We start from the raw sequence: 21,904 nt of genomic DNA, 5'->3' as shown, positions 1-21,904 counted from the left end.
TTTTGATAAATTTTGTCAAAGTGTCAAAGTTTTTGATCAAGAATTTCAAAGTTATTGCAGAAAAAATATACATAACCCGCTTATAATGTATTTTTTCTGCAACAGCTGTTTCAATTAATTCCAGTAATAACAAGCAAAGGAAGTATTTTATTGTTTAAATGAAATCAAGTCGTACATGTACCCTACATTACAAAATATGAATTCATAATAAATCAAAAATGCGATTTCCTTTCAGGTTGTTACACAGACAATGTTGTTGAAACATTTTCTGTTGCAAAGTACAGCTTAAAAAGAATGTTTAATTCAGCTGGATTTTGTCAGGAAATATGCTTCTCTCTTAATATATCCATATTTGCCATAAAGGTAAAAATATGTAACGTTTAAAATTTTTGACATCAGTATGACCTTCTTAGATATTTTTTTTAAAATGAATGCTTCAATGATATTTTATTTCGGTTCTTTTTTTTTTTTGATATACGGGAATATTATTTATTAAATATTAAATTGACGTTTCTCTTTGATTTTGTTTTATGTATATAATCTAGGACAACTTATGCAGTTGCTTGAAGCATCTTCCCGAAGAAGGCCAAGTTTTGCCACTCTTTTGTAATGCCTCGTGTTATGAACCTGGAGCACGTATTGCAGAACCTTATTTTGAGGAATGTGGAGGCAACGGGACTTACTCTGTATTCATATCAGGTAGCGGTGATTAAATTAAGTCAATATTAAAAAAAAATGAAATTGTACATGTATCTGTTATTTTTCAGATTTATTTGAAGTTTTACATTTGAATGCATTTCTCATAATACAATGCGAGAAAAATTACCACAAATTCTTAGTGAGAGAGCATATTATTTTAGGCATGAATAATCATAGATCATTTTTCGAATTGTTTTAAATTTAAAAGGAAAGAGAGACGAAAGAAAACCACCTTTCCCTGGAATCTTCTGTGTTTCTATTCAGTGTTCAGCAACACAAAATTCATTTCACTTTGAGGAAGATTGCTCTAAAGCTTACCATCCAGTTTGTCAGTTAAATGGTAGTAAGTTTCACGGATGAAACACTTAAAATAGCAAAACATGTATTTGAGAATAAATGCAACTACATAAAACAGTAAGATTACTGTAAACGTCTTTTTTTTCCACGGGGTCCGCAGATTTCCGCAGAATCTCGATTTTTGTTCAATCCGCGGATTGAAAATTACGCGGATTTCTTAGAATGTCACTTTATGCCCTGTGCATGCATTTATGTAAAGTGCACTTGGTCAAATTTCCGCTTGTGTCCGATCCCGTTGACTTTTGTCAATAAAACATGTTCAAAACAAAATTTCCGCGGAAAATTTGTGACTGCGTACATAGCATAAATTAATACCACGCAGAAAAAAAATGGGTCATTATAACAATAATTTTTCATCCATAAAAACAGTTTTATCGACTGCGTAATGGTGGCATAATGTTAGCTTAATGGTAGCTTAATATAGGTTGGACATTAAGCACCTATAAGTTTGGCTTAATGGTAGCTATATGGTTTCTTAATTAAATGTGGTCTTAAAGCTAACATTAAGCACCTTTAACACACCATTAAGCTACATTTGAACACCCATTATGGACTTTTAAACGGCTTAATGGTCACTTAATGGTGGTGTAAATATTACTATGTAGCAACCATTAAACCATCAATACGGACTTATAAGCCGCCATTAAGGCAAGATTAAAACACGTGTTACATCTTGTGAAAAATTAATGGAATTTGATGTAAACGTGATACGTCTACCTTAATGAAAGGTCAATATCTTGCAAATTGCGTTGCGTTTCTTTTCTTCTTTTTTTTTTCTTTTTTTTTTTTTTTTGGTTAAGTAGTGTTCCATTAGGGTAAACATATATGTGATAAGATGCATGCAAAAAGTAAGGGAAAATTTGGACATTTATTAATTTTTTATCAATTTACCTAAGTCCATGTGTCACTACATTTTTTAAATTCTTTTGCATTCTGTTACATTAATACATTTCAGTGAACTTATGAAAACTGTAAAAGTCATTCTCACAAATCATGTCGATTTTACACTGTTTTTTTATTTGGTAAAATGATTAAGAAAACAAATTTTAAAAAAGAGATACGTCCTGAACGGGCAAACATTTTTCAGCTCACGAGTCAAAGGCTTGAGTGAGCTTTTCTGATCAAAATGTGTCCATTGTCTGTCGTCTGTGTTATCTATAGGGTTATTATTGTCATTGTCGTCACTGATCCAATTTCAACCAAACTTGCCACAAAGTATTCCTAAGTGAAGGGGATTCAAGTTTGTTCAAATGAAGGGCCACTCCTTCTTAGCGGGGGATAATTATAAAATATTGATAATTTAATGGTACATATATCTCTAAAAAATTCTTTCAAGAACCAGTGGGCCAGAAAAGATTAAACTAATTTGGAAGTCTGCTTGCATGTATGTAGTAAAGATTTAAGCTTGTTCATATCGTGACCCCTGACAGTAGGGTGGGGGGCAACAATTGGGTATCAAAGTTTACCAAAGAAATACATGGGAAACATGTTTAGGATTCTTCTTCTCAAAAAGAACAGAGGAAGGAAAGATGAATCTCATGTAGAAGCATTCTCTGGAAGTGATAATTCAATTTTGTTCAAATCATGACCTCGGGGGTAGGGTAAGGCCTCAATGGAGTATCAAGGTTTAACATGGGAATATATAGGAAACATCTTCTTCTCAAAAAACATTGCATAGAAATTGATAGGAAAAATATATGCAGTGTATACAAAAATATAAACAATACAAAGTATCAACACGTTTCAGAAAATGCCATTTTCCTAAACTCTTGTTTGAAAATAAGTTGAATTGTTGCAGACTTAATATAATCATTCAAGGCAAAATGGACTCTAGACCATATGTTTGTGACCTGATCCTTTTTCACTTAACTTGAAGATCAGGATCGAAGACCGTAAACTGAAAATAGGTGTAAATCAAACTTTGAAATACGTGTAATTTTTTTTAAATAAATGTTTATAATGAAACTAAACTTTCAACACATGTATATATAGGTTGATTAAATAAATATTAACTTTTTGGAATATGTTTGAAACAGAACTCAAAATCTCTAAAATAAAATTTTGACTGAGGTATTTCTACCGATTCTTCTGGTAAGACACTATAAATCAATGTCCTGTGTCATAGTAGGTGCTCACTCGAAAAAGGTCACTCACTTCTCATTGCCCTAGGCATCCTGTACAAGACAAAAATTGCAGCTCTTCTCCACCAAACAGTGTCGTCTCGATATGTGAAAAAAATCCTCGATAGGCGGTAAACAACAAACACATTTTTAAAGTATGTTCTCAGTTTATGGTTTTAAGGTCAGTTATATTAACATTATTTCCACTATTGCTTTTCATTAGCAGAAGCAAATGTCTCTGAGAGCTGGCGGAAGTCAATGCAAATTTGTAAGTAAATGGCTTCACCATCTTATTTAATGGGAGATGTATATCTGGATGATATCAACAGGACATGTGATGCTATAGGGAGAGAACTGACGGAAAAATCATGACTTGGTTTAGCGAATGAAGTATACGTTGGATATGATCGAGGTAAGTTAAAAATGATCTTTAAATAAGCTGTAAATAAATAATATACTGTTTATTCTTATGAAATATTGATCATTGTACGTTATAGGCTATACAAGGGATACGAGAAGGTCACAGAATATCTTTTCTGAATTTTTTTTTTATTTCTATGTAAATTTTGATCAATTAAAAATATTTCAGAAAATACAAAGTACAAAGCTTGCTGATTTCCAAATTCATATATTTCGTACACTAATATCAGATGCTTACTTGGTAAAAAAAAAAAAAAAAAAAAAAAAAAAAACTCAGATTGGCAAGCTTGTGATCTAGGTTTCCCAAATAAATATGTGTCTTAGATTTGACAAAATGTCATCAGCACTGAGGAAACGTCAAACAAGGGGTTGAATTCAGCAGTTAACATAATTTTTATAATTATGATATAATTATAATAATCATTTTAAATATTTTACAAAGTATTCCTCATAAAAAAGTAAAGTTAATTAAAGCCCTACTAAGGCAGATGGTGATATTTCTATAATAGTGCATTTTTGGATAATAGAAAGTAAAACAATAAAAAAATCAATAAGCCCCATTTATGTTTCACAGACTTTAACAAAGTAGAATCTTCAGCACGAATTTGAGAATTTGAAAAAGGGTAACTGATATACATGTATGAAGCATAATTGTTTAATTGATTGATTGTGAGGTATATATAACACGATAAGAGTGTCTCATTTTTCCCTTACTCTTTTACTAAAAAGGGGATCTATAAGCAAATCTTCAGTTTAGTTAATCACGCAATACCAAAAAAGAAAATAGATAATGTCTCTCAAATGAAGTTTACAACTACGGATTGAAGAGCTTTTAATAAAGACAGGTATGTCATATGTGATCATGATTTCATTAAGAAGGCATATTCGTGCACTGGATTTCTTACAATGGATTGCCAAAATTATTCAGGAAGGTGGTTTTAAGTGTAAGGAAAGCTGGATGTTTAGATTTTGACATCATATAACCTTGGGTTTTAGTTAGTTATAGGTGTATGGTACAGGTAGGCATACATTAACGGATTCCTGATATAGAATGGTATTGTCTATATCGAGAGTACGCATGTATATCCCGCGTATCAGACAGGAAAGGCCAACGTAAATTCCGAACATGTATATTTTGTATGACAAACGAAATTATTATAGAACAGTCCATTTGTTTGTTTAGAATGTCCGACCGTGAAACAGAGCATGCGTTGTTACCTGGAATAAGCACTAACGTACATATGTAGGAACTGGCGTTTGAGAGAGCTATCAATGAATTATCGTTTTATATTTGCCATGGTATTTCCTGATCTGATAGTATAAATGAAATTGATTTTAGAGAGGGGTCGGAGTTCGTAGTTGGATTCGGAGTTGGATTCGTAGACTGTTATTTTGATTTGCACGTGTGTCTGTACCATTTACTGATAATTTGATCCGATATCTGTGAAAGATTGAGTTACTCCTACACTTGCAACCTTACGCAGATCCTAAGAGGTCGCAGCTACATCCCGAAAAGGGAGGAGAATGCTACTTTAATATTACAACTACTGTACTTTGTCTTACTAAGTCACGGTTAATTAACTTATAATTATGGTTAGTCCGTATTAATTCAGTTCCAGGTAATTCTTGTCAAGCCAGATTGAATATATTTTTATTCTTGAAAAGAAAATCCCATAATAAACGGAAAAAATGTGCTATTTTCATTTATACATTTGTCAGGTTTTATAAGCAGAGAAAAAGAAGAGTATCTTTTTGTTGAATGCCATATATGCATGTACGATAATAAAACATTTGAGGGATGTTCGTTCCATGATTGTAATACCAAACGCAATAGTGTGGTTTTGTGCGTGCAGGTGATTTTTTTTTTTACTTTGCTGATTGACGACCTGTTAGATGAAATAATGTTTAATATGTAATTACATACATAAATTATATACAGCTAAAGTCAATAAAAAATATATATCTGATCCTGTCTTATTTATTTATTTTGGAACAGATGAACCAAGATAAAGCTGGGAAAACATCATCGCTTATAACTGATATTTTTCAACCAACCACCTCTGTCTTTAGTCCTAAAACCCACAAAACATCCATGAATTCAACGGTATCGTCAAGAATTGTAGCAACAGATCTAGAAGCAGCAACATTGACAATCACAAGAACAACAGAAAAAATACATGTCGGAAAAGAAAAAACAAATAGTAGTAAGATAGTTTTTAAAATAATAGCAATATATTCTATATTTTCCTTCTTGTGTAAAAATATCTAGATTCAAATATATAGAATGAAAATAAATTACAAAATTGAAACTTTTGTTTCAAGGGAATGGAAAAATGGTAATTGTATCCATCGTCGTTGCTGTTGTTGCTGGAGGTGTTTCCTTTGCTCTGCTTTTGTCTTACTTGTGGTAAGTAGTAAAAAAAAAGAAAGCATTCTGGGAGTATTGCATAAGCAAGGTTCCCATTTCTCTTTAGGATGCCATTTAATTAAAAATAACTTGTAAATAACAAGGGTCCCTATAATGTGAACATTTTTATAAATACTTGTTTATAAATGAAATGTCTTGGAATTAGGTTGATCTGTCTTACTAAGAGAGACATCGTCTACGATTGTCATTAGACATACATGTTCACCCATGCTTTGGTCAAAACAGTAATCTAACAGTATATAAGGAAAAGCCTTGAACACAGTTAGAATGCCTCATATACACTTGAAAAGTAGACAAAAAACAGAATTAGAATTTCTCCGGATCAATTTTAGAGAATTCAAAAGAATTTGGATTGAAAATACCTACCAAAACAAACCTTTGAGATATTTTGTCTGATTCAACGTCTATTCTCGCTTTATATTTTTAGGTCACCTGAGTAAACTCAGGTGACCTATTGCTATCTGTTTTCGTCCGTCGTCGTGCGTCGTGCGTTGTGCGTCGTGCGTTAACATTTGAACATTTTCAGCTTCTTCTCTGCAACCACTGAACCAATTTCAACCAAATTTGGCACAAAGCATATATGGGTAAAGCAGAACAAAAATTGTGAATTTCATGATCTCTGCCCCCTGGGGCCTGAGAGGGGGCGGGGCCAAAACCACTAAAATGAATGCAATCTTTAAAAATCTTCTTCTTTACTCCTGGACATCAAGCAGTCAAACTCTTTGCATGATTGTAACCAGCAATGAGTCCTCTACCAAAATTGTGAAATTCATGGCCCTAAGGTCAGGGGTTCTAGTGCTAGGGCGGGGCTAAATAAGTAGGTAGTGAAAATGCATTATTTCTTTGAAAATCTTCTTCTCTGCTCCTGGGTATTAAATAAACTAACTAAGTACATAGTTATGATGAGCAAGTGTGCCTCTACCAAAATTATGAATTTTATGGCCCAAGGGTCAGGGGTTCTTGTTTTATGGTGGGGCTCTATTGATTATATAGTGAAATGCATGATTTCTTTGAACCTCTTATCCTTTGCTCCTGGTTAATATGCTAATGATCTAATTACATATTTAAGGCCAGGATTTATTTTATTTTCAGTTTTACAAACTCTCCGCTCAAGGTTTTGAATTTTCAGAAAAAAATAAAACAATTTATTTCTTTCCAATGTCAAATTTGAGTCGGGATCGAGATTTCAAATTTACGAACTCGCACTTCCGGTTTTACGATGAAACGGCGGGTAAATAAAGCTAGATCTGAGAAGATAGCTTGGTTTAGTGTAAAATTCATCGATAAGAGTGCCATTCAAAACGTTTCACCTGTTCAAAGGACAAATAAAATGCTGAGGACATTGTTGCACAATGACATGCTGGTGAGATAATTGTGTTTCAAAAGTTACTGTCTGTAAATTATTTTCCTCCCACAGGTTTTAAACTGCCCGTGGTAGCTATTGCATATTGCCAACGACATTGTTTAGGTCTCTGTTATAGCTTGCAGTCTTAGCATCATTCTTCAGAAAAGGGTTGCTTATGCATGATGTAATGAATAAAACTATGGGAGAAAATAAGTCCATTTGATGAGGAAGAAATAAACAATAACCTGAAGAAATAAAAAAAAATCAACTATTAAAAGGCAAGAATATACAAATATATACAGGCTTGTAGTATCATTTGTATCAGCTGGAAAAATTATTTTACACTCAATTGAAAAAATGTTCACCCTACTCCCCAATACTCTCTGTCTGTTTTATGATAGGAATTTTAATTTTAGGCATCAGGTAAATTTTAGAACAATGTCCACACATTCACCTAACACATATTAAAAAAATGAAGATATATTGAAAGACTTTTAAAGAATTGATTTTTTAAAATATGTTTTGATCAACATCACAAAATTTATATAACTGGCCAAAACTGGCAGATGATGAAATAAGCAATTAAATGTTCTACTTTCCTATCTGTAAGCATGATGTGTCCATGGTAAGGAGCCTATAAGAATAGCATAAAAAAGAATGTACAAATGTTAATAATTGATTTATCAAAAAAAAAATATCTCCATCTCCTTTGGGACTTTTTTTATTCTCATGTTCATAACTAAACATAAACATAAAAAAAAATGCTGGCCTTATAATGAAGAAAGGGGCCTCTTTCAATATATATAATTTCAGGGCCGCTGGGTCAGGGGTACCAGGTAAAATTTTTGACTAAAAATAAATTAATGCTTTAAAATCTGCCCTTTGATAAGCAATGGTGCTTCTTTCAAAATTTGTGAATTTCATGGCTCTTTGATTAAAATACGAACCAAATACAATCGCTGGGAAGTTGTTACCTGATACTCAGGTGACCTATAAGGCCCGTGGCCTCTTGTTTGACATTTGGAACTAAAATGTACTGAGTTGGAGTTTTCTCCTTTTTTTAAATGCTATATTTTGACAATACACAGATCACATTCTGTCGTTTAACCACGTATGTAGGGTATTTTTAACATTTTTATGATATAATATTATATTTAGTTTGTCACAATAAAGCTACCCAGCAAGTTACAAACATGACAATACCATTTAGATCATTTTAAAGTTCTTGTTAAAAAAATATATAAAAAATATGCACGTTGATCCTATAAATATTTTCAGCGATGTCACGTTCTACTATAGTATTAATCAACATTCCATAACATTCCAGTTGTATTATTTCTGTTATCTCAGACTCATTTTTATTCCTCGTGTTTTTTTCCCTTCAGTTATCTTCGGAAGAAAAGACATGAACAGAGAAAATGCAGCAACAAGGATTCCAATATTACAGAAAATACTAACAACACTTACTGTTTCATAGAAATTCAAGGACTTAGAGAAAACACGTATGAGCAACTTGGTGATCAAAGTTGATTATACACTCAGATAAAAAAAATTACATTTACTTACCTTAACAAAGGAATAAAATCCGAGTATGCTTCATATGTTAATCCTTTACGAGTAACCAACTCTTAATTCTTAAATCTTAATTCTACTAGGGTAATTGTTCTAAGAATTTTCGATAAACAGAAATCATCTATATTATTTTGAAACATTTAGCATACACTCTGTAATATACAAATACAAATTCAATACAATTTGCAATTAAGGAATAACAAATTATTTTTTTGTATTTCAAACAATTAAGAAAACTTTATATTCATATACAAGGCGTTCTTTTGTATGTTCTAACTTACATTGTCTTATTACACAGACTATTTATGATCATTTTTTTCTAGCGCGTTTAAATATATGCGAAGTCAACCGTGTTATAGAATCACGTAAATAAAACTATTGATACAATATCCATAATTGCATGCATTTGTTGGTTTTTTAGTAAATTAAAATTCATTTAGTTCATTACATTGTACTCTCTGTTAAAATAACTACATGTATATAGTGGGTATTTGCAAATTTGAAATTGATTACGCAGCCATTAATTAATCAATGTTTCGAATATGAACGAGAGCGCGAATACCATTTGTTATTTTCATTTCCCAATATCACAAAAATGTATCAGATCTCACTACAATGTCAAACAATTTAACATTTTCAAACTTTATTTGAATTTTTTCAGAAGGATTACTCTTATTTATCCAGTCTGTAATTTATTTTTTTTACATTTTTCAGTATTATGTTTCAATTTACCAATAATGATATTTTTTCCACGTTAAATGCAATACTTTTATTCCTTGTTTTGTAAATATGTTACTTAGTCCAAAGAGATAAAACTGTTTTTCACAACAATTGAAAACATGCAGTTTTTATTTTTTCATTTCAAATATCAAATTCTTAATTTATTTTTTTAATAACTACTGTAACAGGTAGAATCTTATGTAAACTTTAAAATTATAACCAGGAATCATTGAGTCCTTTGTTGTTTTTTAACAGAATTTAAAGAATCTTTTACTCAAATTTAATTTTATATGAAGATATTTCCGCATTTCACGTGCATATATCTTTTCAAACTTTTTTTTTATTATTTTAACAATTGCAGTAATATATTTTGCACATTTTTTTTTTCATATTCTATTTCTTAGAAATGAAAATTAAAATTTTTTATACAGTGAAACTTCTCCAAACCGGCCCCCCTGTAAACTGGTTCTCCCTGAACATCGGCGAAATTTATTAGTCCCGGCAAAGTTCTTAACATTTCTTTACACATAAACTCTCATAAAACCGGCCACCCCTGAAAACCAGACACCGGCCACTTTTCCAAGAACAAAAGTTAAGAAACATAGGAAATTTCCCCTCATCATACCGGCCACTTTTTGATTGCAACAAATTAATTGTCATTGGCCGGAGGGGTAAAAAGGACCGACCGGAGGTGAGAAAAATAGCCTACCCACCAGAAGTCAGAGGTGTGAAAAACTGAATATGGCTTCATAGAGTTTTCTATTGTTTAACAGGTCGAGACCACTAGATTTTCTGACGTCAGAATAAATTTGCATGTAAATTAGCTAATATGTTTACTTTATCTACTGCTGAATGAGCCGCAATGCATTGTGGGCTACTAGAAGTACCTAGCTGTGTTGAAAATTAAAGAGAACTTGAATTGTCCCTTGGAAACTTATCTTCAATTCTTTTTTGAAATTTGTGAAAGAAATATTCAAAATGATGCATAATCTTTCATTTTTATGCTCACATTTACAAAATTTGCTTTATGAAGCCTTATATCAACTTATAATACATCGGCCTAGTATACCTTTGTTCAAAGGGACGTAATCGTGTTATCGTGTCGATAAAACATTGAGTTTTTTTTCACGTGATATACGTGTAAATAGCTTTCGCGGGTAGTATATAGGTCCTTGTTTTTAATTAGACAACAGGAGAAAGTGTGCAATTATTATTTAACCCCTCAATATTATCAGAAAGTGTTTTATGTATATGCAAAAGTCAAAGCGTTTGTACGATATTCGAAGCAACTGTTAATCATCTAAAACAACTCCAATATTAAATGTGAGCATGGAGCAGTGTCTATAGAATATAATCTTTCAATTTCGGTCTAATAAAGTAGTAAAGAAGCTCTACAGTTTTTCCGGTGACGAGTTAAATTTTGTGCAGTAAACCGACGAAAACCACGTGTAGCCATTGAATCGTAAACACGTGGTAGACTGTTATGCTTTGGCACTCTTTCACTTGATTGGAGAACGGGCGTGACGAAGACATCGTCACGTGTTGAAAACTGCCTTCCATATAAGGTAGTGGTCTCGACCTGTTTAAGGGGTAATCATCTTGCCAGACTACGTAAATGGCCGGTCTAAGTTGTGTACATCATTTTGATTAACAAAAATTAAACTTGAATTAAGCTTGAATTAATAAAATATCAAGCAACTAATAAATTTAAATCACAGAATGAATCAACAAATTATCGCACGCCATATTGCATCATCTTTTTAAATACACATAAGCGGCCTTAAAATTTGTTACAGATACATAATGCTAAGAAAAATACTAGTAAAATGTTTACCAAAATATACATTTTTTAAATTAAAATAACAGAAATATTGCTCAGAAATGCTTTAATTATTTACCTAAAATTCACTGAGGTACATTTTTTTTTAATGACGTAAGCGATACATTGATACATGCAGTATACTGTATAGAGTTAAGGTAAAGTGTCCTGGTTTATTTCCTCGCATATGGTTAATAAAGTAACTTTCCATGTTTTTTTTCTCTTTTATTTTTTAACTTCTTTCTATGAAAATCAACATGTATGACAAATTTATCCTCAATAATATTAATTTATTTTTTAGACCTTAAGAATACATTACGTGTCTGCCGATAATTAATAACATGTTGACAGATAATTATAACAGACACCAACTATTATATATATTTTTCCTAGCATCTGTCACATATTAGTTCTGCAATTCTTCAGTATGTTAGATTCTCGAAAAACCGGCCACCCCTCTAGTCCGGCCATTTTATTCAGTCCGGCAGCTGGCCGGTTTAGAGAAGTTTTACTGTATATTTGTTTAAAGAAAATCTATTTCTGAAACCAACTTTTCTATTTAAACTCTCTCTTTCACTTTCTCTCTCGTTCTCCTATCTTTCTCTCGCTTTCCTTTATTCCTCTTTCTATTAAAAAAAAATACATCATATATTAATTCAATGTGTGATATTGTAAAAGGAGATGTGAATTAAAAAAAAAATCTATTTCTCTGTGTACCACGAGACTGCACAGTCAACATTATTTAATTTATTACATTAACATACTGCAGAAATAATTAATCTTTGTTGAAAAGTTTTCTGAAATCAGCTGTGAGATAACAAGCAGTATTTGAGCTCAAAAGTCTATTAAGCATTACAAACAGCGGAACAAACACGGGCCTCCAAAACATCAAAGGTAGGATCAGGTACCATCAAGGAGTGAGCATCTCCTTCCGACCGGTCCCACTAACCGTGTGCTTCTTGTCATGATAGGGAAATAACGGATAAAAAAAATAGAAAAAAACCTTTTCGTCTAAAGAAAAATCACTTCTTTTAATAACAATCTGGAATAACATTTATATTTAACTTATGCATCTGTATCATTCTAGTATATTCTCCTTTAAATTTTGCAAATAAATCATCCCTTATTAAAATCGCAAAATTTGTTTAGAATATAAATGTTGTTTACAGTAAATAAATCCATTCATGGTCTATTCCATGAAAATCTTTATATCCAAAAAGAATACCAGGGTCATTATAATTTTTCTGATAGTAGTCATTTAAGATCCAATTATTCGCAGAGTTTAAGTAACTTTATCAATTTAACACTAAGATTTCTAAATGAAACCCGCAAACCTCTTGACAAATAAAAGAGATTAATTTGGATTTTGATGTTAACAATAACAAAAACAGGTGATTTTATTAAGGAATAAATATAGTTTTATCAACTGTATCACAATTAACCAATAGAAATTATTGCATGTAGCCCTGAAAATGCTTGCCTTAGATATATTGAACATGGAAGATAATACGTCATCGCTTAATCCAGACCTTATTTTCACAAGGAAAATTCCAAGACTATTTATTTTTTACTTCGCACAAGTGTGCAATTTTTTCTGCCATCAATGTACGTTTATAATAAATCAAGAAACGAAGCTCTATTAAGCCCAGTTTTACGGATATATTGATGATCAGAAAAGTTTTTAGGGCTTTTCGCTTTCTGCGAAAAGACCTATTGTTTTCGTCTTGTTTTATTATTATTATTATTAGGGCTTTTCGCTTTCAGGCGAAAAGCCCTATTGTTTTCGTCTTGTTTTATTATTATTATTATTATACCTACCAGATTCATGATCGTGATTTAAAGAACATCTTTGGAGATATGTAATTTATAACATAACCAATAGACAGCATATCTGAAAGTCTCGCGTAAGTAAGGTTTTGTACTTCTGAAAACGTCACTTCCGGTATTTATCAGTCTGAAACTAAAAATTTCATTAAACCATAAAACTTTCATTATTTTCCGTGCAATTTCGTTCAAAAATTAGGAATATATTCCTCAAAGCAATATCTACAAATTAGTCATCGTTAGCGTTTTTGTACCTATGGTATATTTCTGTGATACAGGGCTTCAAAGTTAAGAAAAGGGGGGATTGAAAGTTAAAATGTTGAAAACAATGTAGAAAATTTATTTTGAAGATATTATATTGTTTACTGAAGTAATTAAAGGCAAAAATATAAGTTTCATGTCCATTAGAGCAGAACTTCCGGTTCCATAAGTCTTTGAAAATTGTCTATGGGAATTTCTATAGTAAAATTAATTTATTTCTGCTCCATTATCTCAAAAAAGGAGCAAGCAATTCCTGTAATATTTACAGGGAATAATTAATTCTGCATTGTCTTGAGCTGAAAATGTTATGAAAATTAAATCCCTTAAAAATAGGGATTTTTAGGGGTCAATCCTTAAAACAGTTTTTGGCCTGTAACTTTTTTATTTGTCAATCAATCTTTAAACTGATTTCAGTTTTGAGTTAAGCATAAGAAGGACAATTTAAAAATTATGGTCCGTGGGGTCACTTTTTGACCCCTTAAAGGAGTTTAACAGACCTGAAATTTTGTATTTTAAAGTATTTTCAAAAATGTTTTTGCAAGAGTTATCTCCCTTTGTCAACCTGTTTGGGGTTTAATATGCTACCTATGTTTCAATTTTGGTATGGATATGTGCAGTACTTCCGGTTTTATAAGTACCTTAAAATTGCCTATGGAGATATCTATGTTAAATTTGACATCTTGCAATGTCCATTATTTTGAAAGGGAAGCAAGCAAGTCTTATGGTATTTCACACGAATAATTACTTTGGTATTGCCTTTGGGTGGTTAGGTCATGAAAACAATATTTCTCAAAATAAAAGGGATTTTAGGGGTCAGTACGGAAAATAAATTTTTGTATATAATATTTTTATTTATCCTTCAATCTTCAAACTAATTTCAGTATTGAGTTAAACATAAGAAGGGCAATTTAAAAATTATGGTCAATGGGGTCACTTTTTGATCCCTTATAGGTGTTTTAGAGACCTGAAATGTTGTATTTTTAAGTATTTTCAAAAATAATCGAGCAAGAGTTATCTCCCTTTGTCAAACTGTTTGGAGTCTTGTATGCTCTTTATGTTTCAATTTTTGTATGGATATGAAATGTACTTCCGGTTTTAGAATTACATTGAATTTGTCTATGAAAATTTCTGTGTTAAATAAGAAATCATTCAATGTCCATTATCTCAAAAGAGAAACAACAAATTCTTGTGATATTTCACATGAATTATAACTCTAGTACTGTCTTTCGGTGCATAGGTCATTAAACAAGGTTCCTTAAGATACAAGGGATTTTAGGGGTCAGTGCAGAAAAACAGTTTTTTGCCTGTAACTTTTTTATTTGTTAACCAATCTACAAACTGATTTAAAATTTCAGTTAAGCAAAAAAGGTCAATTTAAAAATTATGGTCCGTGGGATCACTTTTTGACCCCTTATTGGAGTTTAGTGAATTGAAAAACAGTCGTTTTTTGCATATTTTGAATAATCAAGAAAGAGTTATATCTCTTTTTGTAGCCGTTGGTGTATATAATGACTTGTTATGTTTCATTATTGATATCATCAGAACTGAAAAGATAATGAACCTTTTGAATTTTTATTATGAAATAAGCTCCTTAATTTTTAGGGGTCGAAAAGCCCTCCGTTTTTGTTGAACGACAAAAATAAGGTCTAGTTAGGGCTTTTCGCTTTCAGGCGAAAAGCCCTATTGTTTTCGTCTTGTTTTATTATTATTAGGGCTTTTCGCTTTCAGGCGAAAAGCCCTATTGTTTTCGTCTTGTTTTATTATTAGGGCTTTTCGACTTTTGTCGAAAAGACCTATTGTTATCGTCTTTTTAAATTATTTTTCTTAGCAATTTTTTCCTTCAGCATTTAAGGAGTAGCTTTAAAAATAGGTATTTTGTTTTGTCATCACTAAAAAGCAAATGTGAATATCTCCTGTATGTAAGGTTTTGGCCTTCCGGTTTAATTACTTCCGGTTTCTACTAAAGGAAAACTGAAATTTCTAAAGAAGCCAAAATCATTTTAATTTTTAATGTTCTAACCACCAGGTTCAAGATATAAATTTTAGAGAACTATTACTATCCAAAAGTGATCGTAGTTGATTTTTGACCATAGATACTTTTTCGAGATATAAGACTTCAAACATTTAAGAAGGGGGGATGGATTTGGCAAAAGTCGCAATAAACACTATTTCATTAATTTGAGCACTGAGCACCGATTAAGACAAATGAGTAGAACATATTCTGTACGTTTTGTATCAGTCCGAGCAGAACTTCCAGTTTTACTGGACGTTAAACATTCTCTATGGGAGTTTCTATGTTAAATTGGAATCGGCCGTGGCACATTTTTTCTTTAAATAGTCAAGATATTTTTATAATATTTTTAATTCAAATTGACTTTGATACTGTTCCGACCTCATTAGATTACCAGAATGAAATTCGGAAAAGTAAGGGATTTTTAAGGGGCCAAAATTAAAAACAGACCTCTGCCCGTAACATTTTTATTTCTTAACGAATTTTCAAATACTTTTCAGATTTGAGTTCAGCATAAAGAGTTAAGTTTAAAAATTGTGGGCCGTGGGGTCACTTTTTGACTCCTTATAGGGGTTTCAGAGACCTGAAAAACAGTACTTTTGGAGTTTTCTTGATTTTACCGCGTAATTAGAGTTATCGTTCTTTGATCGGTTGGCGAGCGTAGAAAGCGAAAGTAAGGTTTGGTCCTGCTAGCTGCGTAGCTATTCTTTTTCAACAAGCGCTCTGCTAGACTGGCAATGTATCCCATAATGCTTCCTTTCATTTTGCTGCATCGGATATCACAACAAACATGAGAGATCTCACTGTTTTAAGATATTTGACCGGGACTTTAGTACGAAACTAAAGTCGATGCTACCTGAAATGCGTAGAACTGAAATACGGGCGTGGATCCTGGAGGGTTTCGTAGACGGACTTTTATAAATTAAAGCCAAATTATGTCCAATTATATTAGCAGCAGGTACAGGGGGAAAACGTGAATCTTATTTCATGATCAGTAAAAGCACATTTTACAAAATGAATTGATTATAAATAAAATTGAAATAAATTTGATGTTTGAAAAAGAAGATGAATATCTGAAAGGAAATTAAGTAATTATAATCAGAGAAGCCAATGACGTCAAAGATCGATATATATATAAAGATATTCTTGATAAAACGTATAATTTGTTTTCCCGATAATCAGTAAAGGAATTTTAGGCACTTCTGAATTTCTTTTACTTAATGTGTTTTTTTTTAGCCGATAAAATGTATATCTTTTAGGTAAATGAAACAATGACCACTAAACTTTCCAGAAAGTTTCTATGGAGTCTCTAGTAAAGTATTCTGAAAAATTTGTGTTAATACGATGTCTGGTTTAGAGTTTAGATAAAAAATCTACGTTGTCGTTGCGCAGGGAAAAAAGGGGAGAGGAACGTAAAGAAAATAGATATTACACAAATCCTAGCTTACTAAAGGTTTTACTGTGTCCTAAACATCAAAAGTCAAAGGTCAGGATCATATGAACGACAATAATCGAAGTAAGCGTAGCTGTGTTTTGTCTTTTATTAGGGCTTTTCGACTTTTGTCGAAAAGACCTATTGTTATCGTCTTTTTAAATTATTTTTCTTAGCAATTTTTTCGTTCAGCATTTAAGGAGTAGCTTTAAAAATAGGTATTTTGTTTTGTCATCACTAAAAAGCAAATGTGAATATCTCCTGTATGTAAGGTTTTGGCCTTCCGGTTTAATTACTTCCGGTTTCTACTAAAGGAAAACTGAAATTTCTAAAGAAGCCAAAATCATTTTAATTTTTAATGTTCTAACCACCAGGTTCAAGATATAAATTTTAGAGAACTATTACTATCCAAAAGTGATCGTAGTTGATTTTTGACCATAGATACTTTTTCGAGATATAAGACTTCAAACATTTAAGAAGGGGGGATGGATTTGGCAAAAGTCGCAATAAACACTATTTCATTAATTTGAGCACTGAGCACCGATTAAGACAAATGAGTAGAACATATTCTGTACGTTTTGTATCAGTCCGAGCAGAACTTCCAGTTTTACTGGACGTTAAACATTCTCTATGGGAGTTTCTATGTTAAATTGGAATCGGCCGTGGCACATTTTTTCTTTAAATAGTCAAGATATTTTTATAATATTTTTAATTCAAATTGACTTTGATACTGTTCCGACCTCATTAGATTACCAGAATGAAATTCGGAAAAGTAAGGGATTTTTAAGGGGCCAAAATTAAAAACAGACCTCTGCCCGTAACATTTTTATTTCTTAACGAATTTTCAAATACTTTTCAGATTTGAGTTCAGCATAAAGAGTTAAGTTTAAAAATTGTGGGCCGTGGGGTCACTTTTTGACTCCTTATAGGGGTTTCAGAGACCTGAAAAACAGTACTTTTGGAGTTTTCTTGATTTTACCGCGTAATTAGAGTTATCGTTCTTTGATCGGTTGGCGAGCGTAGAAAGCGAAAGTAAGGTTTGGTCCTGCTAGCTGCGTAGCTATTCTTTTTCAACAAGCGCTCTGCTAGACTGGCAATGTATCCCATAATGCTTCCTTTCATTTTGCTGCATCGGATATCACAACAAACATGAGAGATCTCACTGTTTTAAGATATTTGACCGGGACTTTAGTACGAAACTAAAGTCGATGCTACCTGAAATGCGTAGAACTGAAATACGGGCGTGGATCCTGGAGGGTTTCGTAGACGGACTTTTATAAATTAAAGCCAAATTATGTCCAATTATATTAGCAGCAGGTACAGGGGGAAAACGTGAATCTTATTTCATGATCAGTAAAAGCACATTTTACAAAATGAATTGATTATAAATAAAATTGAAATAAATTTGATGTTTGAAAAAGAAGATGAATATCTGAAAGGAAATTAAGTAATTATAATCAGAGAAGCCAATGACGTCAAAGATCGATATATATATAAAGATATTCTTGATAAAACGTATAATTTGTTTTCCCGATAATCAGTAAAGGAATTTTAGGCACTTCTGAATTTCTTTTACTTAATGTGTTTTTTTTTTAGCCGATAAAATGTATATCTTTTAGGTAAATGAAACAATGACCACTAAACTTTCCAGAAAGTTTCTATGGAGTCTCTAGTAAAGTATTCTGAAAAATTTGTGTTAATACGATGTCTGGTTTAGAGTTTAGATAAAAAATCTACGTTGTCGTTGCGCAGGGAAAAAAGGGGAGAGGAACGTAAAGAAAATAGATATTACACAAATCCTAGCTTACTAAAGGTTTTACTGTGTCCTAAACATCAAAAGTCAAAGGTCAGGATCATATGAACGACAATAATCGAAGTAAGCGTAGCTGTGTTTTGTCTTTTATTAGGGCTTTTCGACTTTTGTCGAAAAGACCTATTGTTATCGTCTTTTTAAATTATTTTTCTTAGCAATTTTTTCGTTCAGCATTTAAGGAGTAGCTTTAAAAATAGGTATTTTGTTTTGTCATCACTAAAAAGCAAATGTGAATATCTCCTGTATGTAAGGTTTTGGCCTTCCGGTTTAATTACTTCCGGTTTCTACTAAAGGAAAACTGAAATTTCTAAAGAAGCCAAAATCATTTTAATTTTTAATGTTCTAACCACCAGGTTCAAGATATAAATTTTAGAGAACTATTACTATCCAAAAGTGATCGTAGTTGATTTTTGACCATAGATACTTTTTCGAGATATAAGACTTCAAACATTTAAGAAGGGGGGATGGATTTGGCAAAAGTCGCAATAAACACTATTTCATTAATTTGAGCACTGAGCACCGATTAAGACAAATGAGTAGAACATATTCTGTACGTTTTGTATCAGTCCGAGCAGAACTTCCAGTTTTACTGGACGTTAAACATTCTCTATGGGAGTTTCTATGTTAAATTGGAATCGGCCGTGGCACATTTTTTCTTTAAATAGTCAAGATATTTTTATAATATTTTTAATTCAAATTGACTTTGATACTGTTCCGACCTCATTAGATTACCAGAATGAAATTCGGAAAAGTAAGGGATTTTTAAGGGGCCAAAATTAAAAACAGACCTCTGCCCGTAACATTTTTATTTCTTAACGAATTTTCAAATACTTTTCAGATTTGAGTTCAGCATAAAGAGTTAAGTTTAAAAATTGTGGGCCGTGGGGTCACTTTTTGACTCCTTATAGGGGTTTCAGAGACCTGAAAAACAGTACTTTTGGAGTTTTCTTGATTTTACCGCGTAATTAGAGTTATCGTTCTTTGATCGGTTGGCGAGCGTAGAAAGCGAAAGTAAGGTTTGGTCCTGCTAGCTGCGTAGCTATTCTTTTTCAACAAGCGCTCTGCTAGACTGGCAATGTATCCCATAATGCTTCCTTTCATTTTGCTGCATCGGATATCACAACAAACATGAGAGATCTCACTGTTTTAAGATATTTGACCGGGACTTTAGTACGAAACTAAAGTCGATGCTACCTGAAATGCGTAGAACTGAAATACGGGCGTGGATCCTGGAGGGTTTCGTAGACGGACTTTTATAAATTAAAGCCAAATTATGTCCAATTATATTAGCAGCAGGTACAGGGGGAAAACGTGAATCTTATTTCATGATCAGTAAAAGCACATTTTACAAAATGAATTGATTATAAATAAAATTGAAATAAATTTGATGTTTGAAAAAGAAGATCAGGAAATTAAAATTATAATCAGAGAAGCACATTATATATATAAATGATAAAACGTTGATTTGTTTTCCCGATAATCATAAAATTGAAATTTCTTTTAAATGTGTTTTTTTTTAGATAAAATGTATATCTTTTAGGTAAAAAACAAGATGAATATCTGAAAGGAAAAATTAAGTAATTATAATCAGAGAAGCCACAAATCCTAGACGGTTTTACTGTGTCCTAAACATCAAAAGTCAAAGGTCAGATATATATATAAAGATATGTGTTTTGTCTTGATAAAACCTATTGTTATAATTTGTTTTTTCCTTCAGATAATCAGTAAAGGAATTTTAGTAAGCAATTACTTCTTTCTACTAAAGAATTTCTTCATTAATTTTTAATGTTCTAACCACCAGGTAATATAAATTTTAGTATATCCAAAAGTTTTTTTTTTGACCATAGATACTTTTTCGCTTCAAACATTTAAGATAAAATGTATATCTTTTAGGTAAGACAAATGAGTACAATGACCACTAAACTTCCAGTTTTACCAGAAAGTTTCTATGGATATTTTTATAATATTTTTAATTCAAATTGACTTTGATCTGTTTGTAAAGAATTCTGAAAAATTTGGGGCCAAAATTAAAAACATTGCCCGTAACATTTTTATTTCTTAACGAATTTTCATACTTTTCAGATTTGAGTTCAGCATTTAAGTTTAAAAATTGTGGGCCGTGGGGTCACTTTTTGACTCCTTAAAGAGACCTGAAAAACAGTATTTTGGAGTTTTCTATTTTACCGCGTAATTAGAGTTATCGTTCTTTGATCGGTTGGCGATAGCGAAAGTAAGGTTTGGTCAGCTAGCTGCGTAGCTATTCTTTTTCAACAAGCGCTCTGCTAGACTGGCAATGTATCCCATAATGCTTCCTTTCATTTTGCTATCGGATATCACAACAAACATGAGAGATCTCAGTTTTAAGATATTACCAACTTTCCTAAAGTCGATAGAAATGCGTTAAAAATACGGGCGTGGATCCTGGAGGGTTTCGTATCGGACTTTTATAAATTAAAGCCAAATTATGTCCAATTATATTAAGCAGGTACAGGGGGAAAACGTGAATCTTATTTCATGATCAGTAAAAGCACATTTTACAAAATGAATTGATTATAAATAAAATTGAAATAAATTTGATGTTTGAAAAAGAAGATGAATATCTGAAAGGAAATTAAGTAATTATAATCAGAGAAGCCAATGACGTCAAAGATCGATATATATATAAAGATATTCTTGATAAAACGTATCATAATTTCTTTTACTTAATGTGTTTTTTTTTAGCCGATAAAATGTATATCTTTTAGGTAAATGAAACAATGACCACTAAAAGAAAGTTTCTATGGAGTCTCTAGTAAAGTATTCTGAAAAATTTGTGTTAATACGATGTCTGGTTTAGAGTTTAGATAAAAAATCTACGTTGTCGTTGCGCAGGGAAAAAAGGGGAGAGGAACGTAAAGAAAATAGATATTACACAAATCCTAGCTTACTAAAGGTTTTACTGTGTCCTAAACATCAAAAGTCAAAGGTCAGCGACAATAATCGAAGTAAGCGTAGCTGTGTTTTGTCTTTTATTAGGGCTTTTCGAAGTAGCTTTAAAAATAGGTATTTTGTTTTGTCATCACTAAAAAGCAAATGTGAATATC

At 31.8% G+C, this 21,904-nt stretch overlaps 1 protein-coding gene and 1 long non-coding RNA gene across 2 annotated transcripts; both read left to right on the top strand.

Moving 5' to 3' along the window:
* The first annotated feature begins 240 nt into the window (after positions 1-240).
* Positions 241-3,534, top strand: LOC134265546 (uncharacterized). The gene is made up of 4 exons (XM_062747765.1): positions 241-363; positions 546-699; positions 908-1,042; positions 3,400-3,534. Exons 1-4 carry the CDS (start codon positions 295-297, stop codon positions 3,450-3,452), a joined length of 411 nt encoding a protein of 136 aa, XP_062603749.1. The 5' UTR covers positions 241-294; the 3' UTR covers positions 3,453-3,534.
* A 1,829-nt stretch (positions 3,535-5,363) lies between these two features.
* Positions 5,364-6,000, top strand: LOC134265545 (uncharacterized). The gene is made up of 3 exons (XR_009991773.1): positions 5,364-5,449; positions 5,593-5,797; positions 5,919-6,000. It is a non-coding gene; the product is annotated as an uncharacterized LOC134265545 (long non-coding RNA).
* The last annotated feature ends 15,904 nt before the right edge of the window (positions 6,001-21,904 follow it).

The sequence above is a fragment of the Saccostrea cucullata genome, unplaced genomic scaffold (assembly GCF_032062105.1).
Source record: "Saccostrea cucullata isolate Sc308-1 unplaced genomic scaffold, CSIRO_AGI_Scuc_v1 ctg2109, whole genome shotgun sequence".
NCBI lineage: Eukaryota > Metazoa > Mollusca > Bivalvia > Ostreida > Ostreidae > Saccostrea > Saccostrea cuccullata.
This window is presented reverse-complemented; position numbering and strand designations above follow the sequence as displayed.